General features: G+C 43.1%; 1 protein-coding gene across 1 annotated transcript; it reads right to left on the reverse strand.

Annotated features, from left to right (window-relative positions):
- Window positions 1–1,538: 1,538 nt before the first annotated feature.
- Window positions 1,539–13,968, reverse strand: LOC149333489 (uncharacterized). Its single transcript, XM_089558693.1, has 4 exons — window positions 13,816–13,968; window positions 10,973–11,223; window positions 7,469–7,550; window positions 1,539–1,681 (listed from the first exon to the last, which is right to left on the reverse strand). The coding sequence occupies exons 1-4, from the start codon at window positions 13,859–13,861 to the stop codon at window positions 1,620–1,622; spliced, it is 441 nt and encodes a 146-aa protein (XP_089414819.1). The 5' UTR covers window positions 13,862–13,968; the 3' UTR covers window positions 1,539–1,619.
- Between the last annotated feature and the right edge of the window lie 6,628 nt (window positions 13,969–20,596).

Raw genomic sequence — 20,596 nt, forward strand, 5'->3', positions numbered from 1 at the left:
TGTTTTTGGAACAACAATCAGTGAAGCTGGATGCCATGAGGGAAACAGGTTGAAAAAAGCTAAGGGAGGCTTCTTCGTAAAACGTTGCATTACATCGAGGCAAAAGGGCCTGCGGTATCCCAACGGGAAACGAGGTAATTTAAAGGATTATTTAGCACAGCTCACTGGTGCCCCTTCTTTCGCCTGTGCGACGTGCCTCAAAAAACCACGGTTTCCAGCGTTGCTCACACTGAGTGCACAAAGAAGAAAATAAACTGAAACAAGTGGCCAAACAGAATAGCAGAATACACAACCACAGCTGCAAAGCTCTTGCGGCGATCCTTTCCTAGAAATGAGAGCAGCTGTGCAGCTGTATCGTACACTATAGGCTTGAGAGAGCACGACAGAAAAGATAAAAAAGTGATCAGCTCTCCATGTTGAGGAAAGGGGCCTCTCTCTGCCGCCTGTTTGTGATTTTTGGGCTAAATGTCGGACAACTTTTGGCAATCGTGTGGTGCATAGTGATTTTCTGATACCCTCTTAGCACTTTAGAATTTATAAAGCATATACTTTGCTCTCGTTTATGCACACTGCTCAAATATATAATCAACCATTGGGTGCACCTTCTCTCATTAGCGCATGTTTGTATTGTCTAAATAGCCAAACGTTTCCCCGCATATTTTTATTCACCTAGATGGGCGTACATTACTACAAATACAGAGTTTTTTGACCTGGCTGCTCGCTGTTCATTCTTCATTTTATGTGCGACAAAAACGGAGCAGAAGAAACACGACGACCACCAGCTTCCCCGTTTGGTTTCTTTCTAAAAACCCGGTTTCTTTCATTAACACCTGCTTAAATTTGAAAGCCTCATTTGAGACTGAATTTAAATCAATATATCATACTTTGAAGTAAAATTTGCGAAGTTCTTCTTTTATTGAGTGATTTTCTAGGTGCTTCCACGTTAAAGGTGCAGCACTTGCAACTCGTGTTCGCTTTGTAAAAGGTTTGGTTGCAATATTTTCATCAGGATAGCTGTAACCACAGATATAAAATGTGCTCTTTTATGGACAATCCGTGCAACGGGTTAATTAACGGCATTTCCTCAGACCTCAGTGCTCAACTTTAAGCGCAGCCTCTAGCCCTCTTTTATTAGAGCTCCACGCAAAGATGGCTTCTAGTGAAGACTTGCGGGTGGCAGCTGGACACGTTACCACTTGACTCAAGTTGAGTTCACGTCTCGGTGGTTTAGTAGGTAAACTACATGTTCTTTACTATACAAAGTGTAGCGCCTGCGAAATTTGAAAACAGAGAAGAAAGTGAATGTGATTGTGTTTAACAGTGATAGTATTTCCCTGCAGTGCAGCGAACTATGTAGCTTAATATGAATCATTCGCGTGACAATAATTTTCAAATACCTATTTGAGAAAGCAAAAGTTGATTTTCTTGGATCGTTTCAGGTTCACAGAGAATCTTGCCAGTGCGATTTGCTATATAAGTTTAGAGCTCCGTACCTCGTGTATGAGTTCAAGAAGACACATTCGATAATAAAACAAAAGTATTTTTGCTGCTGCTTTTATTGCACCGATCACAAATTTTGCGTCACCGCAAAGATGGAAGCGGTGCCTCTAGTGTACTCACTATCCACGGTAAGGTGACCACCTATGAGGGCGCATGTGTGGATTCCATCTTTGCGGTATGCCTGGAAGCAAGGTTTTGAAAAGATTACAGCAGGTCGCCACACAAACTGTCAAGGCAGGTAAAAATTTGTTTCCCATAATTCCCAAAGATCCATTTTAATAGTTTTCTTATAAGATTCGGAAAGCACATTATATACGGCCAGTAATTCCTCCCTTGTTTGGTTAATAGCCAAAACTCGAACGCAGAGCAGAGGCACCCACCAATCACGCACAACTTGCAAAAGTTCCATGCGTTCTGAATTGTAAAGAGCACCGTATTATGCTATGCCCAAAAGTATATGAAGTAGAACATCTTCACCTGACCTCTTCACCAGCATGTTCATACACGGGTCAATCGTGCTTTTCGCTAGGGAAACCCCGAACTGACAAGTTAGAAATAAGTTTGAAGTTGACCTTCGTCAGAACGGGCTCCAATACATGACCTCCATTTGACGCGTGCTGACGGGTGGTAGGAGAACAAACTCAACAAGGCGACTTTCAATTATACATATTGTATTTAAATATGTCTATAAAAATATGTCTATAAAGATGTCTGATGATGTCTTCGTTTTTTTCTGGCCAAGAAAAGACTGCCCTTGAGTGACCTTTACAGTATCTCCTAGATATCATTAAATTCTTTTTCATTGAATGTGGGACAATGATTTCATGCGCCAAAAGAGGGCTGCTACCTTGCGGCCGTAAGCACCTAAAAGATTTCCGGCTATGACTCAAAACATAACCTTTAATTACTGTCAACCAGCCCCTTTTTGTTGGTGTAGTATTCGACCACCGATAGTCTTGGGCTGCTGATGCAAGGCGACTTTTTGTACCTTTTCAAGATCTTTATTACAGAAACTGAGATATCTTGTCGAGGTCTGTTGAGCTAGACTGTACAGCGACGAGGACCTTAGGTGCATCATAGGAATCAATATTTAGAGTAATAGTCAATCTAAATTAAATTAGAAACATTGTTCTTGATTTTAGGGGCAAGGTTACATTGCGAAATTGATAGTCAACACTAAAGGACAGCATTGTTCCAAAAAATTCTTAATCGGCAATGTGGTTAGAAATATTGAACGTGAAAAATGCGCATTTCGAAGCGTGCTGAGTTTGCTTTTCCACATTAGGTTATCTTCAAATGGCGTCGCTGCGTGTGGCATTGTCGCCGAATTAGCCAACATATTATGCATGATCAGATGCTCAATAGCGCTTCCATTTCGTGCATAACTAGTGCAAGATAGCTATTTTATAAGTAGACAGTCCTGGAAAGCCTATTCAGTGAACTTTCATGGGCGTATTTTTGATGCTTCATAATGAGAACAACATAGCCGATTTAGAGAATTTACCACACAGCTCACTTCTGATGCTAACGGCCTTTAATTTCGCATTATATCCTTGCCCCCTCGAATCAAAAATCAAAAGTTTTTTACATTACTTTTGGCGATTAATTGTGCAGTTATGCATCCATAATACTAGCATAATATACGACATGCTGAGTAATCCTTCACAACTGAAGGCGCCATCGTATCTCTCACCTTTTTTTAAAAAATGGAAATCTGTAAACGCTTTAAAAATCATTCTGCATAGAAGATCTGGAGTTGCAGGTTAAATCGGGTAAACGGAATGTGCTGGCTGGCTTTTAAACCTTGGGCCGTACGACGTCATTGTTTCTCAAAATGAACAATGCCTTCATTTGGGTAAAAGACTGTGTACTTAGCAACGATACAGCACGGCGCTTCAGAAAATAGCTCTAAAAATGGCTGACAGAAGCCATAGCGTGTTTCGGGTGTTCTGAAGCGTCTAGTAGCTCTCTGGTTAATGCAAACGTACGTCAGCCTCCACTTCAAGTGTTACAAAAAACTATGACTTGCCGGTAGATCTGCCGTCTCATGCCCGAAAACGACCCACGCGCATTAGTTGTCTCGGTACAGAAGCGCGACAGAAGCCAGATTTACAAAGTACGTCTAAAACCTCATGCACTTTTGGAAGCCATAAATTTTTGAAGGAAATTCAAATTACTCTTTATGGTTTCTGTTGAACCCAAAGGTCGGGTTGTCTATCAATGGGATAATTAGAAAACGCGATATTGTGCTACTTGTTTTACAGCGCGTTGCCTTATCCAAACTGTGCAGGGCTGATCGAAAGTTTCCAGGGTTACAGGATATGCTTTCAAGCTGCGTAGTTTGGCACAGATGGCACCTATGAGACTACCGTGAACCTCAGGTGTCACGGTATGCCTTCTCCTCACAATTAAGAAATTTTCAGCTTTGGGCTGTCATCAGTACCCCACTACATTGCCGAAAGTCAAATGACGTAGCCTGGGAACATTTGGTCAATCCTAAGCGGTATACCGGTGAAATTGCTGCATATACTGGCGAGTCAAGTCCTCAACATGTATAGAAATATGCATTTTTAGTTCCAGACCTAATTCAGTAGCATGTACTGAAACTGAATCTTTAAATAGCATGGAAAAATACCAAGACGCTAATTGTTTTCGACACCAGTTCATAGAATCAGAAGCATATCGACGCATGTGGTAATCACTAAACACCAAGCAAGTTCCAATTGAAGCGCCTCGCCAGGGAAAGGTTGATACGACTAGGAAAATCGGAACACTAGATTGGCGCACAATTCATTGAGGTCTGTGTCATGAACTCAAAGCACATGCGTCACGGTAGAATGAATCAGTTGCCTCGAAAACTCCCACGTGATTTTGAGCCGTCACCTGTGCTGAAGTATGCGTGCCACTAACATTGTAGCGTCAGCTAACAGGAACTTTTGTTTCTTAAAACGTCATTGTCACCACGCGCCGCCAAACGTACATGTTCTTGAGGGATACAAGACTTTGGCACGAAGAAAACTTGATTATGCATCCCCGATAGTAGCGCTAACCAAATCCCGCGGATTATTTGACTATAATCACTTAAGAATCTATCCACAAGATTAATTATTTATGCTATCCATACATCATCATCATCAGCCTGACTACACCCACTGCAGGGCAAAGGCCTCTGCCATGACTCTCCAATTAACGCTGTCCTTCGCCAGTTGCCGCCACTGCAACCCCGCAAACTTCTTAATCTCATCCACCCACCTAGCTTTCTGCCGTCCCCTGATACGTTTGCCTTATCTTGGAATCCACTCCGTTACTCATAGGGACCAGCGGTTATCTTGCCTTCGCATTACATGCCCTGCCCAAGCCCACTTCTTCCTCTTGATCTTGATTCCTCTTGATTATGATCCATACATCAGCACATTGTTATTAAAGTGTATGTCCGGTGTCACAAACCTTGCTTCTCATCGTTGAGTCACGAGGGTATTAAAATTTGACGTTTTTCTACAGCTGAGTTCGTATTCCGCTTTTCAACCACATTGGTCATGCCCTCCGACTTCCGCGTCCATTGCTCATACTGCAACGCTTGCCACCTGATTCTTTCCTCACCCATCCGCAGACATGAACAGCCTAGCACAGGCCTTCCGTGCAGCCATTCACATCCCATCCATATTTTACACTGTATAAGACCCGATCACAATTTTTTTGGATAAATTTTTTTATGATTATGCCCACACTCACTTTTAAATGCTACCAGAGTTGGTAGTGTTTAAGGCTACAAGGTGATGTGACCGGACTTGATGTCTACAGAAATAACAACGAAGCAAGGGCTTTGTAGGCTTCCAATCAGTGGCAGGTGATTGCATAATTCCTAGAAACCCCTCAGCAGATGACAATAGATAAAGTTGTTGCCAATACACTAGTTCTTATTTTACATTGTCGGACTGGTAAATGCTCCGGCTTTTAAGGACTACGCGATTTGATATGTATAAAAATGTGAAGTCAAAGTCAAACTACACAGGTTTAGACCTTTGGAGTATTGCTACTTGGTAACTGTTTACAATTCCACCCTGACTGAACTCTAATTAGGTATATTCTCACTTAACGCCTCAGATAAGGAGTTGCACATACGAACTAGTTCTTACTTAGGATTGTGAATGCAAACAATCAACGCTGTGTATGTAGCTAGGAGAATGGCAATGTGTTATTGTACTGTTGACACCAGAAAAATTTTACAACACGACTATAAAGCGACTAAATAATCCTTGACAGAACGGTTTCCAGTCGTTGAAATGTCTTAGGCACACGGCCTACTCATGGGCTACAAAAGCCAGCAATTGTTGCTGTGAAATACTTTTTGGCGCACAGCGCCATACTTGGCCATTTCTAGGTACAGCTTTATTTACTGGACACTATAATGCCTACGTGACTGACCTACTCCACCCGTGGTCTGGGGTGCTTGGGTAAATAAATGGTCGAACTTGTATGCCCGTTCCCTAGCTGAATTGCTAATTTTAATTACTATCACCATGTACCTCAGCTGTCCCCACATGTCCTCACTTACTTTTCATTTGTGTTTATTGTACTCGTAGGTTATTTATCTTTCACCGGGGTACTGCGATATCATTGCATTCAATTTATTTTTCATTGAAAGTTAGCACTCCTGGCTTGTGCGTTATGTGTAAGATATACAAGTTCGTGTATTTGATTACGCTATCTGGAAACGAGATCGTGGCAACGCTATCGTAATTTTTGAGCGTATTTGACTTCGTTTTATAGGGTGTTCTATATTTTTGCTCCAGTAAAAACGAGCTGTCATTCTCCATATGCGTTGTCAGTGGGTGGAAGATTAAAGCTTCGTAGCGTTACATACTTTTTGGGACGTGATGATGTGTGAAATAGGGGTATATAGAAAGGATGGTTGTATCTTACGATGCTGTTTACGACAGCTGCTGTTTTTAGTAGGCGTAGTGAATCGAAAGGTAGTAGCTGTAAGCCGTCGAATAATGATTTACGAGGATAATCCGGTTTAGAGTGAGTTATGGCTCTTAATGATTGTTTCTGTAATTTTGGGACTGGCTCGATATAACTGTCGTAGGTCATGAATCTAGGCGTTATGAGAGGTGGCTGTGGATAAGAGAGAATTATAAAATGCGTAATATATTTGTGTCAAAGATGTTAGGGAACTGCCGCAGTTTATACCACCCCAATGCCATTTTCGCTCCCGTTGCTGATGTGTGATTTTGCCAGTGCACGTGACTTTCAATGATTACGTAATGATACGCCAAGGTATTTAAAATGAGGTGCATGTTTCCGCAGAGAGTTGTCAGTGGGAATGATGATCATACAGTTATTATCTGCCTGTGCACACTACTAGAGCACAATATACTCGAGCACAATAAGTGAATTCGGATCAATGTAAGTCCAATGCATTTCCGGCACTTCTAGTTACGCAGTGCAATGGACGCAGCATGTGAGGAGCATCAGTGCGTGTACATCGAAAATATCATGGCCTCTGCATGTTGGCCGTTTTAGGGGCTTTGGAAGCAGGTGCCTGCACGAAGGTAACGGGGCATTTTTCTCTCCTCGTGATTATTATGATTATTGTTGTTCTGTATTTAGGAGATATTTCGCTGGAATACCTGTCTGCGCTTTCAATTTGAGATGGCTGACAACCGCTAACTTTATCGCTTTTTAAAAGCAGTAGCTACCAGAAACTTTCATTCTATTTGTATTTAGGGACCTAATGTTTCCACTTCTACTCCAAAGTTCCTGCGCGGTTATCTATTTTCGTTTGGCATAACCATGGCATGTAATTCCCTTTACTGACAACAGAGAGTGGAGTCATCGTTTCAAGCTAAGCTGACCAATCGGAAGTCATCGGGAGCAGCAGCACAAACGATTTGAATTCAGAAATGCATACGTAAGAATTCATCGTGAATGCAAGAAGGAAAAATATGCGGAAATCCGTACTCACACTTGGGAACACGAGGGCAAGGATGGTGGAAGCATGGCACCGTCTTGAACACGCAACGAGTTCCTCTTGGGCAGAATCCTCGCTGTGAAAGGAGCACGATTTGGAACAACATGAAAACGCCGACTTTTTTTACACGCCTACAGACGTGGTTGTCATCTGCTAGGCAACCGTAGCGTCATGCCTGCATGCGTACAAGCCTCTGGCTTTTGTTTTGCTGTAGGAAACACGCGAAACGATTGTTATCCTATCTCAATAAGGACTTTTGTCCAGGCTAGTTGGAGTGTAGCGCCCGCCCAGTATGGTGTGTTCCTTCTTATAATCTTCCTTTTGACGCAGTTTTTTTCGTCAATTAGCCTCTGTTGAAGCAAAAGTTTGATACCCAAAGAATGTTTTCTCGACGATTTTGAGATTACTCTGGCTAAATGTTTTTCCCTGTGAAAAAAGAGAAATATCTGCAAATTATTACGCTCAGCCAATGAGGGATGAGGAATTTAAAACAAAGGTTACTTGTAGCTCTTTGTTCTGAACCTACAGAATCAATTAAACACATTCTGTCACAGTCTATTGCCGCAAGGAATGCTTTTTATACGGTGAAAGCTGAATTTCACTTCCTAACAAAATATTTGAAACATATCGGCAAAACTTGTCGCGCGAAAGTTACCGAAATCAAATTTCATGGCCTACTAAAGTAATCAAAATAACTATTTTGACACAGATAAAGGAGACAGTTTTCACTTCCACTAACCATGCTGAAGTTATTATGCGTGTTGCGAAATTCTTACAACTCATTTTCAGCAATAATTTGGTGAAAATGTTATTAGGAAAAGGTATTTTTACAAGCTTTAAGTAAAAAAGAAGAAAACTGTACTTTAGGGTAGAAAAATAATTTATATCATAGGCTGTGGTTAACACCGTTCGAGTTAGGACGGTATCATCCTTACAGAGTGTAATATGTCAGTAGGGTAAATATGTGTATCATACGCAAGCTCACTTAATGTTTCTGGCAAACTACTGAAAGATTGTCAGCGTATTTTGCAGTTTTATAGTCATCAGTAAGAGGCGCTCAATGTCGTTGCTCTAATTTATTTATTTATTTATTTTATTTATTTATTTTATACTGCGAAGTCGCTTGACTCCAAGCAGGCATGAGCACGGATACAAATAAAAAATAATGGTGATGGTGATAATGTCTCTTCGGCTGCAGACATAGAAGCAGTGGGTTGCAGTTGGTTTGGATAAGACAATGTGAAGCAGCATGATTAGACAATTCTTTGTGAAATTGATGACTCAGTGTTAGTATTGAAATCATTGTTTGCTTTTCGGCAGGCATAGTATGTACGCCGCAATCGCAACGCAGGAGTAGGAGTGGGACTGTACCCTCTACTCTGCCTGACGATATGCGATTGACCACGCCACACCCTACGGAAAGCCACCTAAAATCTTGGTGACGCTCCACTTATCATTGTTTCACCGCATTGTGAGCACCGAAATATTGGCGTGCCAGCATTCTTTCGCAGCCTCTCACCGCCAGAGCTAACGTAGTGAGATATTGTATCTTCTCTCGCATAGTAACTGAATAGAATGCTTCACTATTCGCAGCACTAAGTGGCATTGACCGCATGGAAAAAAAATACATTACTGCCATCATCAAATTCCTTGCCTTTGTGTTTTAGGTTTCTTTTAGTGTGCTTTTTATATTTATTGCATCGTATAACACCTCCTGCAAGGGCCCAGAAGGGCCTTCAGTATTCTCGAATTAAACAAATAAAAACTTTCATTAAGGGAAGCGCGCGGAGATGGTTATACATGAAATTTTCTTGGTTATATTTACAGAACCTGTTCCTATTTCACGAAAACTATTAATAAGAAACGTTTCTAGACGGGCCGTACTACACGCTCTTCAAAAAAATTTCAATTAGTTTACTCATCGCAGCCTCGTATCTTTTGTTCACGTAAACCCCCATTTCTTTTCTAACCCCTTATTCCGGAAAACCACAACTCATCGCATATCAACTTCTCCAAGCCCCATACGGTGAGAACGGTTCGTTCAAGTAGAAAGCGAGAACGCACACTTTCATTATATCTATCTCTTCCACTATATACGGCTGAGTTGGTTGCTAGGAGCGCCGAATCTGCACAGCGTATCATTTCTAATGGCTAGATATGAGTCCTGTTGCCGTTTTACTTAATGCGGAAGCCATTCGCATTCAGGCACGGCTTGCCTGGGAAAGACAAGTAAATGACGGCCGGCCAGCGCTCTATATCCTTAGCGATCCTCCAGCGCAGAGAAGCTGACACGACGTTAATGGCATGCAACGGCGACCGTCCACTCAATTTCTGGTAATAACAAATGATCCAAGCTCCTAAATGCGCGCCAAGGGTGGTTATATACTAAACACAAATATAGTTTGGTCTCTTTTCTGCAAACGACTCTACGTGGTAAGGGACTATAAAATTGACTATAAAACTGACTATAGCTTGACTAGCTTGACTATAAAATGGAAATGGCCCGGTGCGATCGCACACTGGGATTTGGAATGGAAATATGAATTACTACACGTTGAAAATTGTGCCTTAAACTAAGTAACAAATGCAATGCCCGAAATGCTGAGAACGTAGGATATCCGAAAATTTTCTCAAAGGTATTGCGTATTTATACCTTGCCATGGTGAACATAATCAAAGAGATGTGTAAGTGGTATATGGCTATATAAAAAGGTTTGGGAACAATGAACTAGAAAGTGCTAATAGATATGCCGAGTTACTGAAAATCTGTCACAAACTGTATAGACTTGGAGTACAAAGATTATCATGCAAATATTTGTCATCGGTTGATAGCGTCTTTAACGCAGAAGAGACCTTAGTGCAGAAATTGCTTTCAGATTATCCTGAATAGCTAGGGAGCCTGTTTATTTTGTTTATGATATAGAAATTAGAATTTCTTTCGGCTGCCAGTGTCTTGCAGATTCAGAATAAAAAATTACCGACGATTACGTTACTTCCTAATGCGAAATTTGAGCGCAGCAAATAAGCTGTTTCACCTTTTCGATAGTGAGTCAACCCCAGCTGCGGAGTTGGTTTCAGGGACAACGCCGCCGATGCCGACACAAACAATATGATACCCTCGCTTCCGCAGCGCTAAGAACCAGGTCTAGCCGTGGGAAGGTGGTCACGTATTCGTCGACGTGCCGGGGCCTACGTGAAATAACTGGCGCGTCGGCAACTGAAGAGCACCCTATCCGCCACACAAGAACAGGGGGGGGGGGGGGGGGGACCCCTTCCTCCTCTTTCTGCATGGCGGCGACGGTGTTCTATGCAGTCACGTTATCTTGACTCTCTAGCGGCGTCAGCGGCATCCAGCGGTATCAGTCGGTCGCTGCTAGCGCTGGGGGGATGAAAGGGGGGCGGAGCTGGTTACGAGGCCGACGACAACGCCGACGACGACGCGAAACCCAGGAACGGACGCCAAAGAGCTGCGCTCTAAAATGCTTTAAATGTGACTTACCCCACACCTTCGTGGCCTGCGGTGCGGTTTCCGCCGGTGGCAGTGCGGTTTCGGGTATCGGCGAGGGTAAGGACTAGGGTAAGGGTTAGGGTAATAATTTGGATAGCTGGGCGGGTATTCTTGGGGATGATGATCCGGGTAAGAAGGATGGTGAGGGTAGGGGTCACTTGGAGGATAATCGTCCGGTGATTCAGAAGACTCCTCTTCTTCCGGCTTCGGCTTGTGGTGGAAAATTGCGCTAGCAAGCGCAACTAAAACAAATAAAAACATTCCCCAGTCACTTAAAATTGAGGCGACTTCATTTCTCTATTTCTTTCCATTACATTTGCAGCTTGCGAGCAGTGCACAACGAAGCTACATCAGAATAACAAATACTTTCGGTATTGCGACCTTACTTGTTAGGAACGCATAATGAGAACGGCACATTTAAAAGCACTGAAATTAGGTTCTTCATTGTCAGGCCATTTGGTTGTCTTCATATACGCTGTTTCTGCGGAGAAACACGCTAGAGAGCGAAGCGCAAGACTGATTTTTTTTCTTAATAGAGTTTTTTGCTAAGAATTGCTAAACTTTTTAATTCAATGTTCACCTTTTGTGCACGATTACCTTTTTCTCGTCGATGGTTCACGATTCAACCACGATAAATAAAGGCAGGACTACTGAGCCACCTCGCTGACTTTTGCAGTGCCTGAGAGTTGCGGGATCATTTGCATGCACAAACAAGATGAACCACGTGTCTAATTCGGGGTGTATACTGTTTCCTTTGTTCAAGGAGTTCAAGTCTCCTTTTCAAAAGTGCGGCCGCATGAAGAAGTTTCGGGTAAACCCAGGTGCAATTTTTTTCAGTGCGCGGCTTGCATTTCGTTTTAGTAATTTTCATGCACGAGCGAATGTCTTTTAATACGCTTTTCTTGTACTCTCCAAAACCTCCCCTGACTGCCGTCGAGCAAAAGGAACATCACCATAGGCGTTAAACAAGGACCAACGCAGACGTTTTCAGTCGCGCAGTTTCACTGTTCGAGATACCGGGTAGGAAGCTTCGCTAAAGATTAGCGTTGGAATACCTTGCGTTCTTTCATGTGCACCGAGATGGGGTCGCACAGCGGTGTCTGTTTATTTCGAATACATAGGCGACCACTGAGGCCGGGATACAGTCCTGCCATCTCGTCCTCGCGAACCTCAACCCTATCCACACTGAGCTATCGCGGTGGGCTAGTGTAAAATGCAAACACTCGGTAATCTAACGCTGTGGGTATCTTTGAAAGTGGTCCTGAGGTGAGTTCAAATGAAAGGCCGGAGACACGCGTGTTCGACTGCTAATCCTTTCCTGTTCCCACTTCACCTTCCTCAGTAAACGCTCGCTTTGGGAGGGAAATATTTCGTTGTAGAATTAGGCTTTTTTTAAGCGGTCAGGAAAGGAGGGTAATTAAAATCCGTGCTCAATTCACCATTCTTGTGCCGGGAGGGTGAAAACTACCATCCAACCTTACACGAAGACGACTCTTCGACCCCTAGCCCAACTTCAACGCCTCAATTTGGAGTAGCTTCATGCAGCACAGTTGCTCCCTTTCTTATAAATTTTGGGACACTGCCATACACAGCATCATAATACAACGAAAATTTCGCAGGTGTTTCGCCCATCCTGTGGCTAAGTAGAAAAGCAAAAACTTGCCTAGATATTCTAGACAAGCGCGGTTTTTTCAATGGTGTTTTGTTTACGAACCCAGTTTCTTCGCGTATTGTTAGATGGCACCACAGCAATCAATATATCTGCAGAGCACTCCTCGGGCGCTTGTGTGTTTCTGCTATTCTTTGGCTTTCTATGGCAGTCTGAGCTACTCGGCGCGAGAGGAAGCTGAAGTTTAAAAGCAAGATTTTCCTACCACTGGGAAGGCTGAATCATTCTCATCAACGCAGTCGTAGCTGTACCTTAAAATTCTCGTCAGTTCGCCGACAATTGAAAGTGATGATCTTTCTTAGGAAAGGGGAAGTGGATGCCACAGAGCGTCACTTATTTAACGCCTCAAGCTTAAAAGAGGGACCCCCGAATAGGCCCACAAGAACCGCATGAATGGCGATCGCACATTAGCAAAACGGCCTTTAGGGACGAATTGTATACGTCTCTGAAGGCAAGACACTTCCGAAGCTATACCCAATGAATATTCATCGTGACTGTTTACCAAGGTGCGATCCTTCCTCAATTGAACTATGAACCTCTCAAAAGCTAATTGCTAGAAACTGGTGCCGAGGGTGACCTGAAGAATACCATCTTTGTTTCGCTAAGGCCACATCATGTTGCACTGAGCTAATATATATAGTAAGTTGTAGTAAGTTTCTGAATATGAACATTTTGATTTGTAGATTACGAAAAAATTCTGCATACGAAGATCAGCTGGGAAACACATGCTTGAGGAACTGGTTGTTGCGACAGCGGAAAGATTTCAATGGGCACGAGTCCTAACTACCTTCATGTGCCTGTTACTTGACAGGTGTATAACAGTTCTGTTCAGAGTGCGTGATGTAAGATAACAAAGGCATGTGCCTAAAAAAACGTCTTGCTCTAAGCGCCGAGGTGCTTAGTCTGCCTCTTCCCTACGTATGAAATAGCTCGATTAATCCACCAGCAGCAAACAATCATGGTGCTGTTTGGAGAGCACAAGGACAATGATCTTACAGTCCCGGCATATGTCCATGCTAGTAAATCGCCGCTGTGCTAACTCTACCTATTGCAATTCTGTTTTCGAATGGTAGTTGCTTTCGAACAGGTGATCAATTTCGAGCTAAAGTTGTAATCGAGAAAGACAAGAGTGCGCTAATATGTACACTTTCCTGGTAGCACTTACCTGCCGATAACAAAATGAGGACGGAGGAAAGCAGTCTGGCCCTCATAGTCTCGATATGTGCTTTCTGCGACGCGAGAAGGTGTTCCTATTCTTCGCGAAAACACGCTATCCTTTTAAGTCGGTCGATCCTTTTACCTGTGCTTCCAAGCTGCACATAGCGCAAACAGCAGCTGTGCACAAAAATTACTGCTGACGCATCTTTCTTGCGAAAGCTACCATTGAGTCTGTTTGTCTAACTCGAAAATGGGCATACAAGGTCCATTGTTCCTCATCAGCGATATGCTGTTAGTCAGTCTGGAAAACAGGTATAGCAGTCTCTCCTGCAAGTTCTATAGAATGAAAGTAAGCAACCCAGCTGCAGGATTCCCTTCGGTGGTCGGCGCCATGTGACCAGCGCTTGTCATCGCGCGTTTCTCTTTTTATTTCGACCGTTCGTAGGCTCCGTCATTTTCAACCCAACTCCTAAACATTGTTCGAACTTCATGCGACGTTTATTGTCAAGCATTCTTCTCCTACCCGTCTTTAATCTGATTAGAATTTGTTCCTCGCCATTGTACGAGGATCCATTTTCATTTAAGAAAGCAGGATTGCTCACCAACAATCCTGTTGAATCAAGAATTTTCAAAATAACTCTACTGCTATAAAGACGTGGGATGTATGAACTTAAAAGAGGATTATATGTCCATACCGCATAATAACGTCAAATGTCATTTCGTTCATATTTATAGACAAAACTACCTCACACGAACAGTTTTCGCTAAACTGACCCCGAGAATTGTGTAGCTCCTCCTTTAGTCACCCGTTTCTGTCATTTGCATCTCTCCCCTGCGTGTATTATTGCTGGTGCTGCGTGCATTCTTGCGGGTAGCGCTAGTGCCGCGCCAATACGGTTTATCCAGATATGTTAAAGTTGAGCCCCATATGCACTCTTTAGTGTTTCTGGTTTCTTCCTTTGCACCCCGTGTCCTGTGTGAGCAACCAAATTATTTTAAGAATGCTGTAGTGCGAGCGAAAATTATTTTGCTTTCTGTGTTTTGTTCCTTAGCACATATGCCCGTTCTTTGAACATAAGAAAACTTTATTGTAGCTCCGAATTACACACTTCGTCATTTCTCTAATATTGCGAATCAGAAGCAACGATGCAGGAAGCAGTGGCCTCGGACGTACAGATCGTTCAAGGCTTACCATTCAACGAATCACGCCATCATCATCTAAAAAGTCTTTCGATTATTCGACCAACTACCATGTTAAATTTTCTTGAGGTGCTGAGTTCCATCATCCTTGCCTTGCAGTTTTGGCGCTTTTCGTCTTCCTTAGTAGTAAGCTCAGTTCGCGCTTCGCTCTTACTGGCCCTGCCCTAACATGTCACACCCCACAAGAGTTTTCCGCTCTCCCCCTCGTCATCCCTCGCCGAGACCAGAAGACACGACGGCACCACGACAACGGCGATACCCGGCTTACCTAAGACACCGCACACACATCAGAAAACAGCGCCTTACCCATGCCCTGAAATGTGAACATGCTCCTTTGCCGTCGCCTTCTCGGGACAGGTCGAAATGAAGACTGCGTAGGCCAGGATCCACCCAACCATCGCCGTCGTTATGGCGGCACTACCTCCTGTTTGATGCTTGGGCTAGAAATAATAATAACTGCGTTGCATCTTTCTTTCTATGCTCTATCTGTAGTCGCTACAATTACTCGGTCACAGTCAAAATACTTATGGACAAGAAAACGGCGCCGCGTGGAATGGCGCGAAGAGAGCGCAGGTGCTAGCTGCGCAGGCCTGTAAATCCTGTGTTGCGTTATGTCAAAATGCTGTTGTTCCCCTTACAGCCACAAAAGAAAATATAATAACCTGAATGTGCTTTCACGGTCTCGGTGTGACCATTGCTTTCTTTCATTTAGGTATAGGAGCTTTTACAACGGGGGCATTAGACCACTAATGACTTTGAAGCATGACCCATATAAATTAACTCATTAGAACAGCGCTTAATCAATATGGGAGCAAAACATACTGAAACATTGCATGAGAATCTTGGACTCACTTTACAGCCTCTTCTATTTCTATGCACATAATATGAATATAGCCAGAGATCAATTCTTTCTCTCACTTTGCAGAAGAAAGCTTTGTATGATAACCAGCGCTGCTGTCTCTGCGCTTGTTTTACTCGGCACCAGAGAGAGCGAACTTACGCAACACCCACACATACTGTGCTCCACTCTCGCCAGGAAAACGTGGGCGTCAGATATTATTTTGTAGAAGCGGTAAGGTAAACTCACTGGTGCACTTCAGTTTACCAATCGGTGAAAAGATAAGGTAAGATAAGGAATGGTATGCGAATTCTTCACTTTTTTACCTCACCTTGCCTGGGGACAAGTTTTGCCCCTAAAATGAGTAACTTTGGTTGCATCCTCTTTTTTGCTAAAAGCGCTGTGCAATGGTGTACATGAGTCACGATTTAGAATACACCCAGGCCAGCTGAATATTTATAATTTAATGTTTTGTTCCGTTTCCGCTTTGTTTTCAAAACCCCAAGTACACCTGTGACGTCAAATACGATATCAGACCTCGTATTCTTACTTGATCAACACCAGAAAAAAAATTAATTAATTAAAAAAAATTCCCTGTGCCCCTTGGTTTCTGTGGCTGTTGGCTTCTCTCATATTTATAACGAGCCCCTCATTCCCCTTCCCTTGTTTGCTTAATTGCTTAGCGAGGGCCTCGGTTCTGGCAGCCTTGATGCCATAGGACGCATAAGAGGGTTCTCACACAGCTTCCACCCTCGCCGTTCGATGGCGTTCTACGTCACACCAGCGGTAACCCAGGACGTTCCACGTCCGCCGCTTACGAACATGGGTGGCGCTGATGAACACTCTCAAGGTTAGGTTATTTGTAAACATAAATACCCTCGAAACCAGAAGGTTTGACAGCCGTCGCCGTAGCTCAGAGGTAGAGCACCGGACGCGTAATTCGGAGGTCGTGGGTTCGGATCCCACCGGAGCCATGTGGTTGTTTTTTCTCCTGCTTTTCTAATCAATTAGCTTTAAGCGACAGTAATATTCTTACTTGATCAACACCACAAAAAAGATAAATTAATTAAAAAAAATCCCCTGTGCCCCTTGGTTTCTCTGGCTGTTGGCTTCTCTCATATCTAAAATTGGGTTTATTCGCTGCTTGTTTTATATCTTTTGCTGGCATATCTAATAGTTGATGTGAAAAAAAAAGAATTTAGTGAGCGTACTGCTATTTTCGCAAGCACCATGTCACCTGAGTGCGTCATTTACGTCGCAGCCGTTGTTTTGCCTGCCTAAGCATAAACCGAACCGGCGTAAGAGGGAAAAAATATTTGAAAAATTATTCGCCGCTCTTTAGCACAATACACATAGTTGTCTATTTTGTAAATGGGCTGCAGAATATTCTAACCAGAAACAACGCCACCAAAATATGGTGTCTGTGCTGCTTTAAGTACACATGCATTCAGAAATATTGTTGTTGACCAGGAAGACAGCACCCTGTCGTCTAGTCCAATGAGATTACAGAATGGTTTGCCAGTGCACGCAATTTCTATTAAGGAAACTACTGAGAAAATGATTGTAATAAAAGAATTTTTACTGAAGCCTAAATTTGTGTTGCAAAATTCCAGACACTAGCTCGCACGTACGGTTACAAGAAAAAAAGCGGGTTTGAGGTTGATCGTTTCGATGAGCATATTTTGTGACGCTCGAGGCTTCCTTCGTTCTTTGAGCTAGCGCACTATTTTTAAACTTCTGTTTTGTTTTGAACCAACCTATATTCTCTCCTGAGTATACTACATACTGCATGCTGCTATTACATCTGAAATGCATGGGCAGATTCACTCATTGCTTTGCATTTTATAGAAGACAATGACAAAACAAACTAGTCTTCTGCAGCAGTGGCGCGCCGTCACTGAATGACACATTCATGGTCCGGAGGCTGTCCGGTACCTATGATGGATTGAAGGTTGTGAAATACTTCAAGCCTTTATTCCACAATTCAAGCGACCGCATACCGAGCTGTCCTACTGTTCTGTTTCTTGTGTGGCTATCTTTGAATCACTCGCTTTATATCTTCAGTTTGTTCTGCTGCATTCAGCCCGCTTTCAAAATAATCTGCAGCCTGAGGTTGCAGACAGAAGGCAGAGAGTTATACTCAACTGTATTTATATCCTATTAGAATTCGTGATAAGCAGGCTAGGCTACAAAATGCGAAGACGAGATGAATAAGGAAGTCAAGAGACAGTCAAAAAAAGTCCTCGTAAATATTTCTGCATCCATAAATGACATGTCCTGCCATGATATATGAATATATCTGTTTAAAGTTGAGCTTTTATCATGTGAAAAATTTTATAGAGCGTTTTGTCATGCGCGTCTTTGGTGAGGAGACTAAACTAATCTTCACGTGCCTGGAGAAATAAATTTGATGTAATTTTATTGGCATTGTTAATGCCAGAAATTTGCAGTCACTGGCACAGAACCTCCATCACTTGTAGTGAACGAAGAAGAGGATAAGTTTTTTAGAACAGTACAGGTCAAGACGAAATTTTCCGCCTCGGGGATGAAGGCCAACTGGGCTTTCCGCCAAGAAAACAAACATCCACTAAAAAAAGAGGTCGAAGGTTACAAGAAGTAGCAAGCAGATAGCGGGAGGATACATATAAAGTGTTTTATGCTAGCGATGGGAGGAGGAGGCTCGTATAGAAGTGGCGGCGAAGCGGTTGCAAACGGAAGGAAGGAAAATTTGTACATAGCTAGTTTTTTATCTATACATGAGAATGGTGTTTTTTTTTCTACGCAACGGAAAACATATTCTGCGTAGGCACGGTACTAAGTGTGGAAAATTTGCTTTACAGGCACATGATAGCAACTGTGCTTTTCTAGGCCAGCGTTGCGTCCCATATTCGATTACTTCAGCAAGGGATGGCGGGTACACGGTTAAGAAATTTGCGGACATGTTGATGGCCCAATTCATTTCCTGGACGCTGTGCGTAACCAGGCATCCACTGCATTGTAATCAAGGAGCAGGCCAGGGATTCCATGGCTTCGTCTATGCCTCATTTTAGTCAGAGACTATTTTTTTAGAGGTAGAAAAAACGAGTTGTCAGCAAGGTCCCTGGACCCTGCTTTGACTAAGCCTATCTTCCTTCATTCTCCCTATTTATAGTCGATTCCATGTCTTTTCTGCGAACTACGCTTGACGCTAATTCCTGGTACATGGCACCTAATACGAATTACAACTGGCGGGATGCGCGGGTATAATACAGCCCTCGACATAAGCATCAAACCGGCATGTTACACTGGTACTAGCCGCTCAGGCACAAACTTAAGGGAAAACACAATTTTCATACAGTTGCAGCGTGTCTTCTTGGTTGTAATTGTTGTGTGTAATTGTTGCCTGACTGTTTGTTGTTCTTTGTTGTAAAGAAGTTGTAATTTTTAAAATCGAGACTGTCCTGAGAGACTGCGTGCGAACATTGGCATTGTCATGGCCGACTCCTCCTTCAAGTGCAAAATTTGACTCATAGAATCCTTAAGATGCTCACAGCAGTAATTTCCGATCGCTACATAAAATCAATGGAATGTATCGAATGTTTGATATTACCGGTCTGGTTCGAGTGATCAGGGCCGCTTGGCACGTGGCGGTAGAAGTACAAGCTAGAAGAGTTTGCTTAGGTTTCTAGGGCTTGTTGCAGCCTCATCACGTCAAGCCTTTCAGCTACATCTTTGAACGCATCTATGTTTGAGGAATTTCGCGATTATCGTTTTTTACCGCACTGTAACTTTCTTTTACACTGATTTGTGTTGGTGCATAAGTAAAGATGATACTCTCAGGGCCCAGAATTCTGAGTTAGAATTATGTATATGTGCTGGTCAAGGAAAGCATTTGCATGACTGCTTGCTTTTCATGCTTCAATCTTGTAACAAGCTTCCAAACAAAAAGCAGACAAATTATGTCGCATACTTTTTGTTACTAAGTCGAGGGTTTGACGGAAACCCGTTTGGTCGGGGGTGTACATAAAGATGAAGGCAGAACCCCGACTAAAAAATGAAAATTTAAATCACGTTTCGGCTCCCGCACGGGGGCCTTGTTTACAAAGTGTACAGATGTGAAACGCTTGCCATTTATTCTTCAAAATTCTCCCTATACAGCCCTATACTAATAAGTGCCCCGACAGTCCGATGAAGTGTGTTTTCGGCTGTCTGAAAGATTAAATATTCTAGATAAAGACGAATTTGGAGATTGTTTCCTTTTTTTAAAATGCGTGCTCTGCTCCAATCTATGTCATGATGCCTGCTTTCAGAATGTTCAGCGAGTGCATTTGACGGAACTTTCCTGTTCGCAACATCATACTGGTGTTGTTTCAACTTTTTAATAAAGTTTCCGCTTTACCCCCATACGCATGATTTCAGTCTCTGCACGGCATACAGTAGACCGCCCGGAAATATTCCTTTTGGCAGGCACTATTTTGCGTTGGCGAGAGTTTGCCGCTAATTTATCGCCCGTACGTGTGACACCTCAACCTCATAGGATCGCAAGATGCGCACCAATGTTTCGCTGATTCCGGGCACATAAGACGCAGGTGCACGTTTTTGGCGGCTGGGCCACTGTCAGGTCGTGTAGGCCGCAGTAGTTTGCGTTCCACAGTGTTGAGAAAAGGCAACGGGTAGCCACATTCGGAGAGGTTTTTGCGAACTCTGACGGTGAGCCTTCACGTCCTCTGGCTGTGTGCACACGCGGTCTGGTGGACGAAAAAACGAGGCA

Source organism: Amblyomma mixtum, chromosome 8 (genome assembly GCF_055824585.1).
Source record: "Amblyomma mixtum isolate Tamu chromosome 8, ASM5582458v1, whole genome shotgun sequence".
NCBI classification, from domain to species: domain Eukaryota; kingdom Metazoa; phylum Arthropoda; class Arachnida; order Ixodida; family Ixodidae; genus Amblyomma; species Amblyomma mixtum.